Genomic DNA, 22,163 nt, shown 5'->3' on the forward strand with positions numbered 1-22,163 from the left:
GAGATGCTTTTCTCCGGGATATTTAGCCCAAGGGGTACCTGGAAGTCGTCCGAGGGTTGCTGCGATGTCACCTCCGCTGACTTTGTCAGGCTTTTTTTTTGAAATCTAAATTTTTTTGTGCCACATTGCGCACACTTACCAGAAAGTGCTTGTCTGTTATTTTTTGTTGTAATGGTTGTTATGTCGTTTGTAGGGGTTCGTGCCTTACACTTCACACAATATAGATCCATAATTATTATTCTTTATATACAAATGGAAATTACAGATTTTTCTGCGACGCGAAGAAAGGAGCCAGTTAAGCATAATTCAGTGCTACCAAACTCTATCCGCGCGATTATAATTGGGCCATCCGGTTCAGGTAAAACACAGCTGTTGCTGAACTTGATAATGAAGTGGATGAAATGGGACAAACTATACTTGATAGCTCCGTCTGTGGATGATCAACGTTGTTATGATGTTATAAAAGATTTTAATGAGAGTGCAAAAGCGCTGAGTGAAGACGGCGAGGATGTTGTTGAATTTATAACTGATATTGAAGAAGCTCCGTCCGTGGAAGACCTTAACGGGGAAATAAATAACCTAGTAGTGTATGATGATGTGATGCTGGACAAGCAAAAAAATCCTGCAAGAATATTTTCACGAGGTCGTCATAAAAACACTGATGTGATTTATGTTACTCAGCGTTATACACAAATTCCTAAAGTAATCAGGGATAACTGTAATCTTCTTGCGGTGTTTAATGGAGTTGATGTTCACACGCTGAGAAATATTCATCAGACATGGTGTAGCGGTGATATGGACATAAATAAATTCAAAAATTTCTTTAGTCGCGCTCAAAGAACCCCGCATGGATTTGTGACAATAAATTTACACGACCCGCGGACACGATACCGTATCGGACTTGGTACACTGTATGGCTGACATAAAAATGTTTTCTTGGAAATCTTCGTCTTCGTAGAGCAGCAGGGGGGCGCAAACTACACCTGATTTTTCGATGATACCTCACCGTGGAAATTATGTCGGATACGAGTCGGATTTATTGAAGTAACTCGCGTTATATCAGCGGAAATACAAAGCATTTTCAAGGACATTTTTTTTTGTCTCGTTTTCTGAATAAAAGTGTTATTTCGTCGAAATAAGCCCTCTATCGAGGAATAGTTTCCGTGGATGGGGTATCTCGGAAAAGTAACTTGTAGGATTCGCCCTCCCTGCTGCTCGATGATATCTGACAGTGGTTGAGAAATGATTCTTTAAATAATTTTCTTATACTAAGCTATATTAAACCGATGCTTATTGAACTCGTTGAAATGGATATTGTTGGTGAAGGTAGTATACTCTGCATTGATTGGTCTTACATTTTGCAATGTACTTTAGTCTGGCGCTATACAAATAATCAGAATTAATATTATAAGTAAATGACAGCACTATTTCATATGGCCAATCTAGATTATATTTAAACATGAAAATGCCATCGGCTTCAGCTTATCTTGAACCTTAAACTCGTTAGGTCATTCACACTATACGATATATATATATATATATATATATATATATATATATATATATATATATATATATATATATATATATATATATATATTCCAATCGGAAGTGAGCAATACATATGTTTCTGTATCGTACATTCCTAGCTAAATTTTCACCAAGCATTTATTTTAAACTAGTGAATTGCTAAAATATATATATTTTTTTCTTTTCAGAAGAAAGAAATAAGCAAATGGAATCCACTCAGAAAGTTACAGAAAAAGGTATATTGTACACATACATAAGTAACTGTATTTTCCCTTAATAGAACTCGTTTGCTTTTGCTAGTGTGTGAGTCGTGTTAGATCTAGATTTTACTAGCACCAAACCGAAAGTAAATCGTACTACAATGAACTTAATATATTGATTTTTTTTTCGATTGAGGTACGTATTTTCTGCAAGCTGACAAAACATCGTCTTCACGATTTCTGTATAATTTAATATAATCACTAAAAATGTTCGAATTTTGTCACTGATTTTCTTTCAATAGCTTTATTTTATAATCAGAGTTAGTTTTACGTTATATATATATATATATATATATATATATATATATATATATATATATATATATATATATATATATATATATATATATATATATATATACAATTTATTAACAAATAGAGATAAACAGTTTTAGTAATATTTGTATTATGTATAATACACGCTTATTAGAAGTAAAGAAAATAAATTTAAAAAAAAAAAATATATATATATATATATATATGGAATATATATATATATATGGAATTACTATTATTAGTAATGTATTAGTTGCTTACTTATTTTGTCTAGTACTTACTTATTGTGTCCAGTACTTACTTATTTTGTCTAGTACTTACTTATTGTTTCCAGTACTTACTTATTTTGTCTAGCACTTACTTATTGTTTCCAGTACTTACTAATTTTGTCTAGCACTTACTTATTGCTAAATGCTTTACGACTGTTTTTATCTTTCACTTTTAAACACGCTTTACTTCATAAAAGTGATAGTTACATATGAAGCGTTCAATGGATGGGGTCCTCAGTTGACTTGAATATCATCTATAAAATGTCCAGTGGTACGCTAATCAGTAGTAATAGGGGGCTGTTTACGGACAATGGATGGGGTCCTCAGTTGACTTGAATATCATCTATAAAACGTCCAGTGGTAAGCTTATCTAGTTATGAAGCAAAATAATGAGCAGTGAACCCAACAGTTTTATTATCAGTTTTAAATCAATCTTTATGATTTCTAACAAAAGCGTTTTTGAAACTAGACAGTTGTTTTAATCCGTTAAATGTACCTGAAGTGGCGACTCGCATTGTTATGAGTTTTTTTATATGCGTTCGTTACATCCCATGTTTGGCAAGAAGATAATTTGAGAAAATGTTTGTTCCCTAGATTTTGCGCGTGTTACTGAAGAAAGTAAGAAATACTTTTTTGTTGCATACCTTCCGTTTTTGCCAGCAGTAACTATGACGCAAATTATGTTCCTCACATTCTATGCTGATATTGAAAGAAATATGAAATACGTTTTGACTTTGTACTGCATACATTCCATGCTTGTCTAGGAGAAGCTACGAGGCAGTTTGTATTCCCTACATTCTTTGCTTTTTCTTGGAGGAAGAATGAAATTATTTGTTCAGCAAACATTCCATACCTCTGTTTAAAAGAAATATTGAGACCCTTATGTAACTTGCGAAACATACTGGTCAGAGTGAATCGTTCTTCAAGACATGTGATCAGTTAATCATGACTTACTTAGACAAGGAAAGGAACAACGTTTCATAAAATTGCAATGTATATATCAACTCATATTAAATGATATTGTTATATGTATTCAATTTGTCTGTTTAGAGATTTATCTGCATGACTCTTGGTACTTAAAACATCTGATTATCCATATTTGTAGGTTACTGCATTTGTATGGGAAAATATGAACGAGTTTTTCGGATCGATACTGCACGACCTCGAATGAAAATTTACATTAAGTAATAGTTTTCTTTTTTCTAGAAAATGCTAAGTGTGGCCTATGTGAAGCAGAAAGCTTGCTTACTGGGGCAATTATTTATTCTAGCGCTAGGATCTCAACAGAATCAATTGTTTTATTGTTGTGTTAGATTTGATTTGGGTGGAATTATTTATTTTAATTAATATTCCCTGGAAATGTTCTATAATATTCTTGGAAAGAGACATTAACAGGGAATTGTAGTCAATTAAACCAAGAAAACCTTGGAAATATTACTGTGATTAGACAAAAGACTGTCGGTACATCATTACAATTCATACCATTGGTACATTATTACATTAGAGAATACTGGCCACTAAAGGCACGTCAATACTTTCAACATTAAAATTATTTGGAATACCACTTAAGTTTATTCATAGCTTTGTTGATTAGGACTTGTGCTAATAATTATGTGATTATTTAGATTTAATTTGCAATGTTCTTTTTTCATTTTTACTTTTTATTCTAGAGAAATAAGTTATTTGCTGAATTTTACAAAAAATTGTTGCTTCTCACTCTTATAGTTTACTTTTCTAAAATCAAAGAGACCTAATAATATAAATTTCCGGACTCGTTTACGGAATACGAATTTCTCTAAAATCTTCAGAAAACTTTGCATTTTAAATTTAAATTCACTTCCTTTAAAAAATTTCTGAGTCCCAGTTATTAATTTACATATTTGAGAAATAAATAGTGCAACCAACAAGTTGTCACAATGTCATCTAAAGTGGAGAACTTTGTTTTTAATCCTACCAAGGAAAGGTTAGAGTCCTTGAAAAAGGGTTATTTACTCCAACTTGCCGCGGACAATACGATGTTTCTGATGCGAAACAAGAAATAAAAAATAGTTTATATATATATATATATATATATATATATATATATATATATATATATATATATATATATATATATATATATATATATATATATATATATATATATATATCTTGAAGTTTTATGAGTTGGTGCCTGAGATCTATTGACTGAGGTTTAGAAAGTGTGAAAAAGAAACTGGACAAACCCATGTCGAGTTCGCAAACAAAAGGAGAACAATTATTTGATAAGTGATGCTCAGCCAAGAAAGTTGGTCGAGACTACGATAATCTCTTACAACACATATTAATCAGAGAGTTCAAGAATTGCGTTCATGGTGGCTTTAAGACTCCTACTGAAAAAAGGGTTGAAACTTCTGAAAATGCTGCTCATTCAGCTGACGATTACTCCTTGACTCACGGATTTTCTTTACTCATTGACCACGGAGTTTCTTTTGTCAGTAAGTCTTCCGATCAGCAGTTGGTGAAAAACCATTTGACTCTCATACAAGCACTTCAAATTTCAAACTGATACAACTTTTAGAAATCAAGTTTCTGATAAGACTGATCAGAAATCCTTATCTCTCCCAACGTGCACCTAATGCAAGAAGAAAGAGTTTTATTTTTGATTGCTGCAGATTGAAAAAATCTACTGAATCAAGACATGACTAGTCTAAATGCTCTTATTTCTTGTATTTAAAGCAATACATTTATGGGGTCAAACAAATCCCAGTCTGAGCTTATGGAAAACTATGAACCATTCATGTCTAATCGTTCTGTATCATTTACTAGTGATTCTGCCAATCATATCCCTATTAAAATTTTAGGGACACAGGAGCTTCTCAGAGTCTTTTACTACCAGGTACTTTGGTTTTTTGTGAGAAGTCTTCTTCTAATGAATGTGTTTTATTCAGGGTGTAAATTGCGGCTCTGTTAATGTTCCTCTTCATCGTGTAAATGTGTCATTAGACTTATTATCAGGACCTTTGACAAGCCGAACAGCGAAGTCTTTACCCATTGAATGTATTTCTTTATTTCTAAGCAATTACCTAGCTGGAGATCGGGTTGTGGTTAATCCTCTTGTAACTGACAAGCCTTGTTTGGATCAGAAAATCGATTCTATTGAGAAAGAATCTTTGATGTATATCCAGCTTGTTCAGTTGCTAGTCCTGTGGCAAATAAAGCTCTCGAGAAGGATGTTGATCAGAGAATTACTCCTTTATCTGACAATTTGTTGTTTAGAGTTAAGGTTTTGATAAGGTCACTTTTGCTACCGGTATGGATCATTCAAAAGGTATTAATCACATTGATCTTCATTTTACGACTCATTCCTTTTATTCCTGTCTGGATGACAAACTACAGTCCCTCCTTGTCGAACAGGAAATAGATCCCGAGATCTCCTATTTGGTTCATTGGGCTATTAGTGAAACCGAAGCCACACGAGTACATATTTGTTATTTTATTCAACATGGATCGTAATGAGAAAATGGAGAACACCTGAGGTACCTGCTGGTGAAAGGTTGTCAGTTAGCTATCAGAGTTTTTTTTCCTATGTTGTATAGGCAGGAAATTCTTAGTTTAACCCATGAAACTCCTTTGGCTGATAATTTAGGGATCACTAAGACTGACCAGAAATTAAAAGCGATGTTTGTAAATATTGTAGATCTTGTCATACTTTTAAAATGGTAAGAAAACCCAATAAATGACACATATGGCTCGTCTGCTGTCTATTCCTGCATTTGACTAACCATTTAGCAGAACAACGGTAGATTGCCTCAGTTCTTAACCTAAAATCAAGTCAGGCAACTAGACTATTGTAAAGGATTTGGTAAAAGTTTGTTTTCACCATTTGGCCTTCCCGAATCTGTTCAGTCTGATCAAGGGTCAAATTTTATGTCTGGAATTTTCCAGCAAGTTGTGCATGAATTAGGCATCCAGTACTTCAAGTCTTCTGCATATCACCAAGAAAGTCAATGGGCTTTAGAAAGAGTTCATTAAACATTGGAAAATATGATTCGGTAATATTGTTTTGAAACTGAAACAGATTTTGACGAAGCCGTTCATTTACTGTTTTTTTTCTGTTATGGAATCAGTTCAACAATATTTAGGATTTAGTCCCTACGAACTACTTTTTAGACATACTGTCCGTGGACCATCAAATTTATTTAAAGAGATACAAATGAAGATATATAAATTAATATGTTTGTAATTTTAAATACAAGTTGTCAAAGGCTTATGAGGCTGCAAAATCTATTCTGGATTCTACTCAATCAAAATGTTAATAAGGTATGACACAAATGCAGAGGAAATGAGCTTTCAGCCTGGTGATAGATTTTGATTATTTTGTCCAATGAATGATTTCATCGAAGAACGACAAAAATTATTGTAGTTCACCACGTATTAATTCGACTAACCAGAAAATACATTCCGCATATACAGCGACTATACAAAAGTGAACAGTGTTGATAAAATAGATTCATTTCGGTTGCCAAGAATCGATGACTGCATTAACAAAATTGGAAATGCAAAATATTTCACTAAGTTTGACCTTTTGAAAGGATCCTGGCAAAGTCCACTGACGGAACCGACAAAGAAAATTTCACCATTTGTGACTCCAGATGGATTTTATCAATATAACGTGTTGCAGTTTAGGATGAAAGATTTGTCTTGTACTTTTCAAAATGTAATAAACGTGATTACATCTGGTCTAGATATTTGTACACTTAAATCGATGATATCATCCTATACAATGACACTTCGGAAGATCACCTGGAGACCATTCTTTTGATAGGCTCAATGATGCAAATTTAACAATTAATTAAGTAAAAGTGAGTTTTTCCGTGCTTGTGTTACATTTCTAGGACATGTTATGGGATAGGGACAAGTAAAGCCTACATACGTTGAGTTCAAGGATATATCTGAATTCCCTCTGTCTATCAGTAAAAAGCAGTTGATGAATGGTGCAAGGCTTTTGATAAGTTAAAGGCCATACATACTAGCCTACAAGTTCTTTCAGTTCCTAATGCCAGTCAATCATTTAAAATGTATGTTGATGCAAGTGATCTTCGGATTGGGGGATAATTGTTTTAAGAAGACACAAACAGTGTAGATACTTCAGTGTGCTATTTTTCTAGAATATTAAATAGGCACGAGGGAAATTATCCCACAACCTAGAGGGAATGTTTGGCTTTGATAGTTGGCTTTGCAACACTTTGAAGTTTATATTAGTTCAGCTCCGTCTCCGATTGTTGTATTCGGTGATCACAATCCACGTTCTTTCGTTAGTAAGATGAACAACAAAAATCACACATTATTAAGGTAGTGTTTGATATTGCATGAATACAGTATTGACATTAGGCGCATCAAGCGATAAGATATTCCAGTTGCAGGTGCACTTTCACGTGTATAGAAGCATCATATTGCTTCATCTACAGTATGCGACATTCATAAGACCTCATCTTTTGTAATTTTAATCACGTGTATGTTTGAATATAGTTAAAAGAATGCTTTATTGTATAAATATTTCTTGTATGAAGGGAAGTGTTATTTAAAATTATTTTGTGTTGTTTATTATCTTTTTCTCCATCAATATATGATTTCTATAAAGTACAAAATCGAGTTCGTTGTCTATCTGACCAGTAACTTTTAATTTTGGTAAACAAATAATGTATCGCTATAAGAGTGTGTGTTATATAGGATCATTATCTTAGTCTGAGTCAAGGTCATTGTGTTTAACATGTTCTTTATTATAATTTAAGTAACTAATTTTATCTTGTAAACATCTCAGTGTGTTCTAGAATGGAAAATTCCACTAAATAAACAATATGTTTTTAGAAAATAACAATGGGGTCCTAGGTCAGGCAACGGGGATTTATAATCTTGTTAATTTGAGAAATTATTCATTCTTGCAATAACATCTGAAGCAGAAATCAGATTTACTGTTGTGTTCATTATTTTATTTGGGTGAATTTGATTTATTCAATGTATTATTCATTGGAAATAAAATGTGCTCTAAAAGAATATTGTTTGACAGAAACATTAAATTTTAATTATAGTGAATTTAGGTAAGGACATCTTGGCTTATATTCGTGTAATTAATTGTTAGCACATTATCACACTTCATGGCACTTATAGATTAATACATTGAAGGCGCGCGCGCGCGTGCGTGCGTGTGTGTGTGTGTTACACGGGGGGGAGTGAATGTCCCTCCGTATTTGGTTTTCGTTATCTAGGGGTTGACCGCCCTCGATGTTATTGCCCGGTTCGAGTAAATATAAATATAAGTGGTGAAACTTATAGGTGGGATAGATAGAGATCTGAGCAGGTATATAGAACAAACCAACACGAGCCCCCGTACATGTAAACAAACAATTTAATCAATTACATACAAACACTGTGAAAATTCATTATATCAGGAATGTACTCTGCTTTTAGAAATTTAACTTTCACCGAAATACAAAGAAAACGCAAATAGATCTAAATAAGATAGTCGATCTGTTACTGATAGATTTAGTTCATCATAGGATCGAGTAAACAATCGAAGTCAACGTCTTGTACGATTTCATAACCTGCTCGTCCTCAGTCTGTTTTGCTTCCTCTGTCGCTGTTCAGACCCTTTGATCTCAGGATGATACTTTCTACCATCCGTCTCAGGATACTCTCAAAATACTTCTTCAGAAATTAATACGTGGCAGGGTTGCGTCACAGGATTATATGTCTCAATGCACTCTTCTCTCTGCTTCTCCGTATAGGTCTCAGAATAACATCACTCATTCGTTCCATACGTCTCTGGAGCTATTTTCTCCCTTTTAAATAAATATAAATAGAGACAACCTAAATTTCCCGTTATTTATGAAACGGTTAATTCTTCATTATTCTCCCTCGTTATCAGATTTCACTATCAGTGCTAAACAGACGCTAAGGCTATCAATCGACTCCACATGTCCTATAATGACCCTAGTTAGTCAAATGGCTAATTCGTTACGCCTTGACCTTACACATTACCACATACACAGCGAATAAATAGGATACATCACGTCAATCAATTACTAGATCATTTCCGTCAATACACACTTATTCTTAATCATACGTGAAATCTTCTAAATTCGCCGAATTCACACGGATTCTTGTAATCATATTAACTAATGTAATGCATTAAATTCTTAGAACATAATTCTTATGCAAACAAGACGACAAATTCAAACAATTCGTCAAACTTATCTAAAGGAGATTAATGTACAACTTCCTATGCATAGACTCAACACAGTTATACTTCATAAAGCAAATTATTACACGCATGTAGAAAAAAAGATTCATGCAGATACAAATAAATAACTTCAGCAAAGCATTATATATGGCATAAACAAATTACATGGAATTGTCACACTACCTTTGCTGTCACGTTTCTCCCTGTAATCGGTAAATTAGTTCGTCGGTTTCTTTCGACAGTCGTCCCCTTTTTGGACAACAGTTTTACGGAAATTTCTTGCAAATGTCCGGAGTCATAACCTTTGGGTCTCCTCTTGTAGGAAAAGCTTAGACCGATTAAAATTCGATGCGGGCGATATTAAAACCTATGAAATTTTGTGTTGGAACACGCCCACTCATCTAACGTACCAATCAGAATCAAATATCTCTGCCGCCTTTTTCCAGAGGCGCCAAAGTCAGGGTCAACTTGGCCTTAGTAGTTTGAGTAACAGAGTTTCTGCGTTCTCTCAATTGTGACAACTTTACCATGAAAATGAAGTTTTCCTTGTCCTAAATTATCCGCCTGACTGCTGTATAAACAAATGTTTAATTAGGAACAGAATTCTCCCTCTAAAGGACATTATCGTACACGGTTGTATGGCGATATGATACGCGCTTGTCTCTATAAATCTAATTAATGGTTGTCTGGTCTCAGCTAATGTATTCTTGTTAGACCGACATAAAATTTGCCACTTCACAGTGTGTGTGTGTGTGATTTGGATTTTTAACGTTGCTTTAACAATTTTCCAGTCATATTGCTACGTTGTCTGCAGTGTGGCAGTTTATATCGATGTCTAGCACTGGGTCATCATGCCGCAGACGTGTAGCTTGATGTCCCACCCAGTCACATTATCCTGACACCAGGCCGACCAGTCCTAACACTAAACTCTTAATGCTGAGCGCCAAGTGAGGCAGGTGTTAATACCATGTTTATGTCTTTCGTATGACTCAGCCGGGGTTCAAACCCGCGAACATTCGCATCTGAGGCAGGCGCTCAAACACCTAGGCCACCGGAGCGATCTGACATTGAAGACTACTGGCACATGGACGCCTTCATCCAATTTGTTCATTAGGACTGGTGATGTAACTTTTTGGACTATTTGGGATTTAGTTCGAAATAATGTACATTCTTTTTAAGTTTCACTTTGTATTCTAGGAAAATAAATTATTTGCTTAATTTTACAAAACTTGTTGGTTTTCGCTCTTTACTCTTACTTAGTTTAATGCCATAAAGTCGTAATAAATTATGATACATTATGTATCATTAATTTGTATAAATGGACTGAAAACATTGACATTTCAGTATATTATGTTAATCGCCAGCCTGTTGCAAAAATGAGAAATAAACTGTTAGGATAGATCTCTTTTCAGTCAGATGTTTGATGACAATGTCGATAAGGTAACTGAACATTCAAATAAAATTTATTTTTTCTTTCTAACAACAATGTAACCAGTGTAGTTAATTCATGTTAGTTGAAAAAATAAAAAATGTTTCCACTGACCTTTCGTTTTCCTTGACTTTTCCTTGACCTTTCGTTTTCTTTGACCTGCACATGCTTTCATTAAATTGCTTTATTTAATTTTTTTGTCTACCGCTATTAACCTTTCATTCAAAACCATGTCTGCTTCTACTTTTACAGTTTTATTCAACACCCGGCGTATAGACGGGACTTTGAAAATTGTACAGGGGCCTTTTTCAGAGTTCAGTTCTGATCTTCAAGACACACACACCGTAGCATATTCTCTATTTTCTTCAGCTTTCATATATCAAGTAAGAATTCTCTCTCTCTCTCTCTCTCTCTCTCTCTCTCTCTCTCTCGCACAAATACACACACATATATAGACGTTGTCAAGTGTGGTAAAATTCAAATAATTAATTTTTATGTTGAATGCAAAGTGAAAATTTAAAAAGAATTTACCATATTGTGAAATGAATCCAAAATGGCCATAACAGTTGTATCACAAATTCAAATAGATAAAGTTCCAGTCAAATTCTAATGGTATTATAAATAGATTCCATTAATAAATGTTTTGATGCGCATGTAGTCTCGAATAGCCTGGATTGTGGCGATGTGCTAAGAATCTTTTGATGTATCACAGTAATATAATCCAAAAATTCTCTTGTCTGAATTTACTAAAAATCCAAATTAATGTTTCTGTACAAGAATATTATTGATAAGCAATTTGTATTTCGAGTGGATAATAATTTGTATAAAACAATTTCCACCCATGTGAAAATACTGAACGAAGCAACAAGACTGATTCTGCTAAAGATTTTACGGCAAGAATCAGTAACTTCTCAAGTAAATAACATTATATAAAAACCAATGCACAATAGTAGAAGGATGAGGGACAAAAGTTAATTTCTAGACAAGTATAAGTTGTCAACAAGATCAAATCTGTTAATTTATAATTAAAAAACACGTTAAACATCAGGTGAACCAGGTTTTTCATGGAGGAATTCTATTGTCCTAGACTCAGGTTAAGATAAACATGTTTACATTAATAATGATCTGAATATTTAGTCCACAGTTGCAGAGAAAAATTATTATGTTGATGACGAAATCAATGTCCCTAGTCAGGTGCACTCTGAGCATGGATTAGGACTAAGATTAATTACAAATTACAAATAAATATAACATACAATCATTAGGGAAATCCAACAAATAATAAAAATTAAATATACAGAACTATATAGTATATATTTCATTTTTTATTTCAGATGAATTCCATATTTAATGCAAGTGAATTTAGTAAAGTATATTCTAGTACAGAAATTGTAAACATAAGGTAAGTCCAATCAACATACAGTATGTCTAAGTACCATAAGGTAAGTCCATTCAGCGCAAAGAAATGAACTAAGCCGATGTTACTTTCTTCTAAAATATTTCACTGGTAGGATGTAACAGGACTTCTCAGAGTTTAGTGAAAAGATGCCAAAAGTACTTCCTAGTACCAATCTAGCCTTCAATACATCTCAACCGTGTCTATTCATGCCATTTTCATGCAGCCTTTATACGGCCTGAACCTACACCAGATTGCATTGCTTTTGGGTTGTTTTCATGAGATGCTAAATTCAAACCAGAGACGTATAAATATGAATGGGGAAAACAGACGTATAAATATGAATGGGGAACCCGTCAAATCAAAATATATATCACGATTAAATACTCATCTCACAAATGAATTTTCTTTCGAATTCGACATCCCCTAGGAATTTACTTTGGACGCAGATTAACGCATTTGAATACTATAATTTTTATATAACAGTTCTTGTGACATCTGTCACGCTAATACGACCATTTGTATAATTATATAATGGCATCTGCCACAACAATGTAATCATCTGCCACAACAATGTAATCATTGGATGTCATCATGCGTTCTCTCTTGAAAACGTTCCTCGGCGTGCCAAAAACATCGATTATTCCACTTAGTCATTGGCACTCTTTCTAGATTAAGATTTTCACTCTCCCGTCAGAGAAATCGTTAAAAATTGGTTTGCTGATTGGATAGCATTTACTAGAATTGTGTGATGTGTCCTTAGCTATTGGTTGGCAATCAATAGTTTATTTGCTATTTAGAATATGTATATGTGTCCCAACTGATAACTTACTTACAATAAGAATGAAGGATACTAATTTACTCTTTAATTCTACAGTAGGAAGGACTATGTAGGATTAAATCCAATTTTCTAAGATTGTAAGCAATGCCGTTCAGACTAATTTGTCATATAATAGCAATATTTAACTGTATTAAACTAGTAAGTCATTAACCCATATATTAATATATCAAATAGTTACTTTAATATGGTTGTCATAATATTGAATAAGATATAAAAAATATTAATCAATATATATAGGCCATATATAAGCAAGAAACATTGCACGTGCGTTCTATATTTTTATAGGGTGTGGACGCTATCTTGAGCCTAAATCTGAAGTCAATTAAATTATTTTTCTAGAGATCGCATTGAAAGTATGTTTGCCTTAACATTCATGGCATTTATTTGTCTTCATTTCAGCTCAGGAAGTGTGGTTGTAAATTTCATCATCCATCTTCATACAGATGTAAATATCGTCTCCAGCACGGAAGTGCATTTAGCAAAACTCATTCTAGATGGCATGAGCTCCGGACCTAGATTTTTCATCTTGGACTGGAAATCAGTCAAGATTACAATTATAGGTAAGAAAACGGGCTGATTTACTCCCAGTTTATTTTGTCTCACACAGTTTTGTAATATTTCACAAATGTTCATCAGTAGTTAAGTGGGCCACTTTACCGTCAATGGGAATTAGCATTACAAGACCCCTTGGGCAACTCCAGCGTCAAGGGAAATTTAACATGGAGAAAAATCGTGGGCAACTCTAGGGACAATGGGAATTTAACATAGAGTTTGGGTCTGTCTAGGGACAAGGGAAATTAACATGGAGAATAGAGTTTGGGCTTTTGGGATTTTTTTTTTTTTAAAGTTTTTTTAAATTTAAATTTAAATTTAAAAAAGGGGTAGGCAATGGAAAGGCTATCTCTTTTCGAGAAATATGGCTGGCCCTGAAAAGGGCCTTTGGGTTTTCTTCTTCTTCTAGTTTCTTCTTTTTCTCCACCAAGTTCTTATTTTATCTCCAACACTCTTTCTCTTTTTTTCTTTCTTTTTTTTCTCCTGCTCTTCTTTCTTCTTCTCTTCCTCCTCTTCTTTCTTCCTCTTCTCATTTTCTTCTTCTTTTTCAATCTTTTCGTTCCATTTGCTTATTCTTATTCTTTCCTCTTCATCCTCCTTCTCCTCCTTTATCTCTTTCATGACACCACTAATCTTGTCCTTTACCTTTTTTTAAGTTATTAATTTCCATCTTTACACGATGGGGACTATAGGAATAATGGTCTTCAACCAGTCTTATCAACATCTGCTCCATCATTCCTAAGTTGTCTAAAACGTCTTGTAATGTTTGTATTTTGTCCATTTGGTTAGAAGCCATCTTCTTTTTTTATTCTTTGCAGAATGGTTTGAACGACGAATACTGTGGGTTCTTATACTTAAAGCGCGTACGTGAAGGAAAACATCCCCCTAAAACGTAAAATTGATCTTACCTAGATCATGACCAAACAACGCGCGGACGTGAAGGAAAACATCCCCTACTTTTTCATTTCATATAATAAAACCCAAACTATACTCTCCACATACGCTAAGAAACAATAAACAAATCCATAATCTACTATCCACACAATCGTACGTGAGCGGGTACAAACACAAACACACAAACACATACCCTAAGAAACAATAAACAAAATCCATAATCTACTATCCTCACAATCGTACGTGAGCGCTTACAAAACCCAAACTATACTCTTCACATACGCTAAGAAACAATAAACAAATCCATAATCTACTATCCACACAATCGTACGTGAGCGGGTACAAACACAAACACACAAACACAAACACACAAACACATACGCTAAGAAACAATAAACAAATCCATAATCTACTATCCACACAATCGTACGTGAGCGGTTACAAAACCCAAACTATACTCTCCACATACGCTAAGAAACAATAAACAAAATCCATAATCTACTATCCACACAATCGTCCGTGAGCGGGTACAAACACAAACACACAAACACATACGCTAAGAAACAATAAACAAAATCCATAATCTACTATCCTCACAATCGTACGTGAGCGCTTACAAAACCCAAACTATACTCTTCACATACGCTAAGAAAAAATAAACAAATCCATAATCTACTATCCACACAATCGTACGTGAGCGGGTACAAACACAAACACACAAACACAAACACACAAACACATACGCTAAGAAACAATAAACAAATCCATAATCTACTATCCACACAATCGTACGTGAGCGGTTACAAAACCCAAACTATACTCTCCACATACGCTAAGAAACAATAAACAAAATCCATATTCTACTATCCACACAATCGTACGTGAGCGGTTACAAAACCCAAACTATACTCTCCACATACGCTAAGAAACAATAAAGAAACCCATAACACTGGACAACAAATTTTTACAAAAGTCATGTTACTGAAATAAAATTAGTCAATTCTTATCAATTTTTATGTGCTGAACACGAATATGACAGTCAAATTGCAAAATTGGCTCTAGTTTTTTTGTAATCTGCAAGAAATTAATGTTTACATAACGAAATGCATTCCAATAGTAAAAGGTCAACTGTAATAGCCTACCTATAAAAAATCAAGTCATTGACTACATCTTAGATTTCTTCGCCTGTCTCTTGTACAGCTGTTCGGGAGCATCTCTGAGGAGTGTCCAGCAGTAGTCAGCCAGCATTGTAGTGGACCATTTTTTCTGGTATCTTTGTTCCATTGTTGCGATATCTTGATGAAAACGTTCGCCGTGTTCATCACTAACAATACCACAGTTGCTAGGAAAGAAATCCAAATGGGAATGAAGGAAGTGAATCTTTAGAGACATATTGCAGCCAAGTTTCTTATACTTCATCAACATGTCTTCTACTAGTTCCTTATAGTTTTCTGCCCTAACATTTCCGAGGAAGTTTGTAGAAACTAGGCGAAAAGCATTCCATGCTTGTTTCGCGTCACCTTCCAGCAAGTTGTTGAACCGGTCATCTTTGAAAAGCTCTCGAATCTGAGGACCCACAAAAACTCCCTCTTTAATCTTTGCTTCGCTGAGTCGAGGGAATTTTTCATGCAGGTATCGGAATGCTGGCAAAGTCCGGTCAATGGCTTTCACGAAGTTCTTCATCAAACCTAGTTTGATGTGAAGGGGTGGTAGCAAGATTTTCTGAGCCTCAACCAGAGCTGGGTGTTGGATATTCTTCTCTCCAATGGCTACATTCTGCCTGTGAGTCCATTCCTTCCTCATGTAGTGCATTTCCCTTGCTCGGCTATCCCACTCGCATAAGAAACACACGTATTTTGTATATCCTTGCTGCAGTCCCATTAAAAGGGCAACTACCTTCAAATCACCACAGAGGTGTCAGCTGTACTTGTTATACTCAATGGAATTCAGTAGCTGCCTTAAGTTATCGTATGTCTCTTTCATGTGGACAGCATACGCTACTGGAATAGATGGAAGAATGTTTCCATTGTGCAAAAGCACAGCCTTGAGACTCAGTTTCGAAGAGTCCACAAATAGTCTCCATTCTTGTGGGTCATGAGTGATTTTTAAAGCATTCATGAGGCCCTCAATATCGGAACAGAATATCAGATTACTTTCCTTTCTGAAGAAAGGCTCCAAATGCTGGTGGCGCTTTCGATATGCAGTAATTGTGACATCTTCTTCTAGAAGATTCCATTGTTGGAGTCTTGATCCTAGCAATTCTGCCTTGTTCTTTGATAAGTCCAAATCACGAATCAGGTCATTTAGTTCTTCCTGTGTTATTCTGTGTGGGGTTGATGATGCACCACAGTGAAAATCTGGATCACTGCATGCTGATGGACCAGGAGAAGAACAGGTCGACTCACCTTTGTCTTCGTCAGATGAATCAAGAGAATATTCTGCTGGAGGTTCTGGAATAGGAAGTCCCTCACCATGTGGAACTGGTCTCAATGCAGACGGAATGTTTGGGTAGAGGAGGAACCAAGCAGAAGTAACAGTCATTTAGGTGGCTGCTTGGCTCTCTCCACACCATTGGGACTGCAAACGGCATTGATGACCTTTTGCAATTCAACCACTGTGAAAGCTGTGTTGTACATGTAGCACAGCATATATGCGGAGCCCAAGGCTTGTCTTGGTCACCAACCTTGCATCCGAAGTAAAGATGATATGCCTTCTTCACTTGAGAATTGATACTTTTCTTCTGGTTGGCAAATGTCACTTCCCCACAAATATAGCAAAAATTGTCCGCGGTATTAACACACTTTCGAGGCATTACTGTTCTTTATTGTACGTAAATGGATAAAATAATAAGTTTTATGTAACAGTAGCTTGAACTGTCTCGCACAACGTCTAAAATATTTTAAATGCTGAACCTATCTGATTGGGCTTTATATAGTACACTGCTTACGTCAGCTTCAGCAGCCGCCTGGCATTAGTATAATAGGCCTACACATGTATAGTACACTGCTGACGTCAACTTACTTCAGCAGCCGCATGGCATTAGTATTGCATTGCATCAGAAAATGATGCAATCAACTGTGGATGATGTGAGCATGATGGTATTATGCAATGTTACATCATTATTCCGGATGTTGCTGCAGTCCTACTGGAGAAATTTACACAGTGAAACATAGAAAATGAGGTATATGAATATCTTCAAAACGAGAGCCAATACAAATTTTTCACGGTTATATTCGTGTTCGGCACACCAAAATACTACAGATTAGGGCCTTTTCAAGTCAGTAATGATTTCACTGTTGACCAGTGTAATCTACTATTCACACAAACATACCTTAGCTCTTACAAGAACCAACACACAAACACATACCCTCACACTATCTTAGAAAAGAGTTAGTGTTTATATTCACACTACTCTACCTACACATTGGCAAATTGATGGTTATTTCTTTTCTAGAGTATTGGGTAGCCCTGAAAAGGGCTGTTTTTTTGGAACTTCATGGACACCTGGTTAATGGTGGCACCTTCCAGGCCTGGCGCCACATACACATCTTATCCCCCAGTTACTTTTTACTTTTTTGGGGTAGAGAGCAGAGGCAGGATATGTCGCTTCAGAATCCCAATTTTCGCTCTCTGGGATTCTGAAATTTATTCTTCTTCTCTTCTTTTCCTTCTCCTCCTCCCCCTCTTCTTTGTTTCTTCTCTCCTCTTCTTTGTATCTTCTTTCCTCTTCTTCTTCTTTATATCTTCTCTCCTCCTCTTCTTTTTTTCTTCTTTCCTCCTCCTCTCTTATCCTTCCCTCCTTCACAATGGCTTCCGCGGCCAGTTCATTCAACAGGCGCCTGGCATATTCCAGATGCACATGAAGTTCCAACAGTTTAGACAGTCTCGTGTTCATTTTTGGTGTTGATCAATCAACAAGGGTAGCTAGACTGCCCAGCGAGTTTCAATTTATAGTGAAAGCGCGGACGTGAAGGAAAACATCCCCTAAAAACATAAAATTGATGTTACCTACATCATGACCAAAAACAACAACGCGCGGACCTAAAAGAAACACTCACTCACATTTTTATGCTACCCATCACTATTTTAAAATTTTTTATAAATCACTTCATTAGACTATCCACATACGCAAAGCAATCCAATCTAACTCCAAATATACACCTCAAACACCAAAAAAAACATGATTTTAATCTACTATTCATACCAACTTACTTAAGCACTTACTAACACACAAACACATACCCTCACATTTTTTAAAAAAGAGTTAGTGTTTATTTTCACGCTACTCTACCTACACACATTGGCAAATCGATCGTTATTTCTTTTCTAGAGTATTGGGGTAGCCCTGAAAAGGGCTGTTTTTTTTTTGTTTGCTATGGCATTCTTTTTTTAGTTTCTAAGAATGCGATGTCCTCTGAGGATAGACTTTCTGGCGATAGGTCTGCTCCTTCGGAAAGAAAAGAAGAACTCTTTGGTGTCGATACGGCAATCGACAAAGCCTCTGTCAGGTTCAGGTTGCTGCTGCTGTTCTTGTTGTTGTTGTTGCTGCTGTCTCTGAAGTCTGTACTTCTCTGTCCATTCTTCTTTTTCCCTGTTCATTTCTTCTCTGAAGAGCTCTTCTATCAGGTCTTCAGTGATTTTTAACATTCTCACATTCTCTATTTCTTCTGGCTTCGGTATCAGACTGTGTCTGACCCTATGCAAATTCACGTAGGCTTCGTTGAGTTTAGCTAGTTTGGAGCACATCTTCTTAGGAGGATGAGTCGACAATGGATGGTTAGACTGGAAACAACCCGGTTCTTAAAGTCAAAGCGCGGACGTGAAGGAAAACATCCCCCACACGGTTTTTGAGTCGCAACGTTTAGTGAGTGTCATGAGAGGGATAGTAAGAAATGAAAGAGCATCAATCCAACATTCTTATAGCTAAACAAAAGACAAAGGCATTTTTTTCAAAACACAACATTTTTTATTCAAAAATCACTTAACACTAAACAACAATAACTCTAACATTTTTTAACAATAATCCAACACTAAAAGTTTCTCCACTAGGTAAAGAGGGATAACAGTCTTCCATGGTTTCTAGTAATCTAGGGTGACTTCTCTCAAACTGTTGATTTCTATGGTATTATCGAATTCTGCATACAGGATGACGTTCACCGTTTCATCAGGGTCTCGGTCTTTAAACTGAATTTCCACACGAATCTGGCCGGATTTTATAGGGTGGAAATGTCCCTCGTCGCTGCCTTGGTCTGGAGTGAAATCGAAAGCCCACAAAGCGTAGCCTCCTGCATAATCCTCGTACGTAATACCGTGACTGGTATTGGTTCCTAACTGTCCGGTGGCTTCGTACAGGGACAAGTACAATCTCAAGTAATTCTTCTTGGTAAAGTCAGGTTCGAAAGGTCGGGTACACAAGGTCTTGCCATCGCGACTGACTTCGATTTTGGACACGCCAAAGTGTTGAAAGTAGAAAGGATTTTTTTCCGCAGCTCCGTTGAAGGCTGTATTCTCGACGATACCAACGATCAAACGTTTGGGTAACTATCCTTGGAACAGATGATCTTCGATCATGGATCGCTGTCCCTTGGGAATGGTGAAGGTTTTCACTTCCACGCGTCGTATGGGATACTTGGCAGTCGTTCTACTCAACGTCTGACTGATGTCGTTTCCCACTTTAGGTAACACTTCCACACGGCGTACGTAGAGTCTGGCTTCTAGGATTTTGGTTTTGTAACCGTCACTATCAGCCATCAAATGGAAAGCGGCACTGCTACGATTCAGTCTCAGGCGGACATCCACCCCGTTCAGCAAATACTTTTCTTGCAACCACATGTCCAAATGCAAAGGATCCATCAGTTCTAAACTTGTGTCGGCTCCCGTGATTCTCTTTCTTCGTTCTAGAAATCCATCATTGTTGTCTTTCTTTTCATCAGTTTCCAATATTTCAAACTTGGTAGGTTCGTCAGCTTCCCATACCACACAGGCATTGAGATGAGTGTTCTTGGCATCTATTCCGTACGTCAAGAGATTTTTCAGGTAGGCACGATAAGGGTAAGTATCCATGCTGCTACTGACCAGTTTGTTATTCAAGTACAAGTCCACTCCACTGAACAAGTAATGCATGAAATTGTTGACGGGAGCTACTGCTTCATCGTCTATAGCACCTCCAGTCTTATCTAGAATTTTGACTTTCAGGTACAAGTAACTGCTATTCAGATCGATGTAATCTTCGGGCTGTCCTTTGATTTCAAACTCGATGGGAGCGGAATCGGTCAGTGAGGAGACGGGGTGAAATTCCACCCACTGGGATCCTTGCATCGTCATCATCGTGGGGGGCATGGCAAACAGATCCAGTTCCGTCTTGGAACAAGCGCAAGATTCTCGGTGCATCATTTTTTTGTCTCTTTTTTCTCAATAATCGAAAACGTCTAAGTCTCGAACGGTTCTTCTTTTCTTGGCCTTTCTCGCTTGAAGTCTGGTGAAAGGGTGTTTTCTTCGTCGTCTCTTTCTGCCTTGTCCTTGCTGAATGCCTGACTTGGTAGCGTGCAGGGCATTTATAGGTGTTTCTCGTTGGCCTAAAATGTCTTTGCCCGTTTGCAGCAAGACATTTTTGCCTACCCTCATGAAGGCTTCTTTAGGGTTTTGTTTGTCGATGATGACATTTTGGAGAAATTCTTTGCCTTGCGTCAGTGCCGCATCTTTCAAGGCGTGCAATCCGCGTGTCACCATCGGTTTCAACACCGGGGCCACCGAACGAAAGGCCGATTTTAACATGTCTTCTAAACCGTGTCCTCGCTGTCGAGCAACCCCTCGGTACACCGGATACATGACTTAAGAGTCGTGAGAGAACCGTTTTCGAAAATGGAGTTTCACCGTGACTTTTCCTTTGGTGAATGGAATATTTTGTCCCAGATCTCCTTTTATAGCAATGTTGACCGTGTCCAAATACGACTTACTGACAGGCAAATAGTGAGGATGGACAAATTCGCGGTGGACGTGGTAAGTGTTTCCACCTTCCTCGTCAGCGTTCGTGACAGAATCTACTTTGAAAGGAATGACACGCAGTAACGGTACGGAGGTGTGTCCCACCACGTTGTACTCCACCACATCGGAATACACGAACATCAAATTCAGTCCTTGGTTCAGTTCTACCAGGGCACGAAATAACTTGCTAAAAGACTCGTTGTCGTAAACGATGGGTAATTCGTTTTTCTTGAGCATGGTCTTTCTCATGTCCATGTCTCCGCCCAACATGTCAAACAATTCAGGACAAAATAAAATGGACATGATTTTACTCCGTTCAAATTTCATCAAGAAGCGACGAGCTGCTTTGTGGTACTCCATGGTGACACTTTTGTTGACATGCTCCAAAGCTTTCAGAAACACGACATTAAACCTGGAGGCTATGGTGCTGACCAAATGTTGACCACTAAAATAATAGCCTGGGGGAATGAACAAGTGATAGGTGGTGTACTTTTGTGTACGGGTTTTCTT

General features: G+C 36.3%; 1 protein-coding gene across 1 annotated transcript in view; it reads left to right on the forward strand.

Annotated features, from left to right (window-relative positions):
* LOC149806227 (atrial natriuretic peptide-converting enzyme-like) overlaps nt 1-22,163 on the forward strand; it is a 212,118-nt gene that overhangs the window by 145,034 nt on the left and 44,921 nt on the right. Inside the window, exons 3-6 of the mRNA XM_089935342.1 lie at nt 1,719-1,766; nt 11,239-11,369; nt 12,321-12,388; nt 13,623-13,783. Of these exons, the coding sequence (XP_089791468.1) occupies nt 1,719-1,766; nt 11,239-11,369; nt 12,321-12,388; nt 13,623-13,783 (408 nt within the window). The remainder of the gene's footprint in view (nt 1-1,718; nt 1,767-11,238; nt 11,370-12,320; nt 12,389-13,622; nt 13,784-22,163) is intronic.

The sequence above is a fragment of the Sinohyriopsis cumingii genome, chromosome 2 (assembly GCF_028554795.1).
Source record: "Sinohyriopsis cumingii isolate HCF-2022 chromosome 2, ASM2855479v2, whole genome shotgun sequence".
Lineage (NCBI taxonomy): Eukaryota > Metazoa > Mollusca > Bivalvia > Unionida > Unionidae > Sinohyriopsis > Sinohyriopsis cumingii.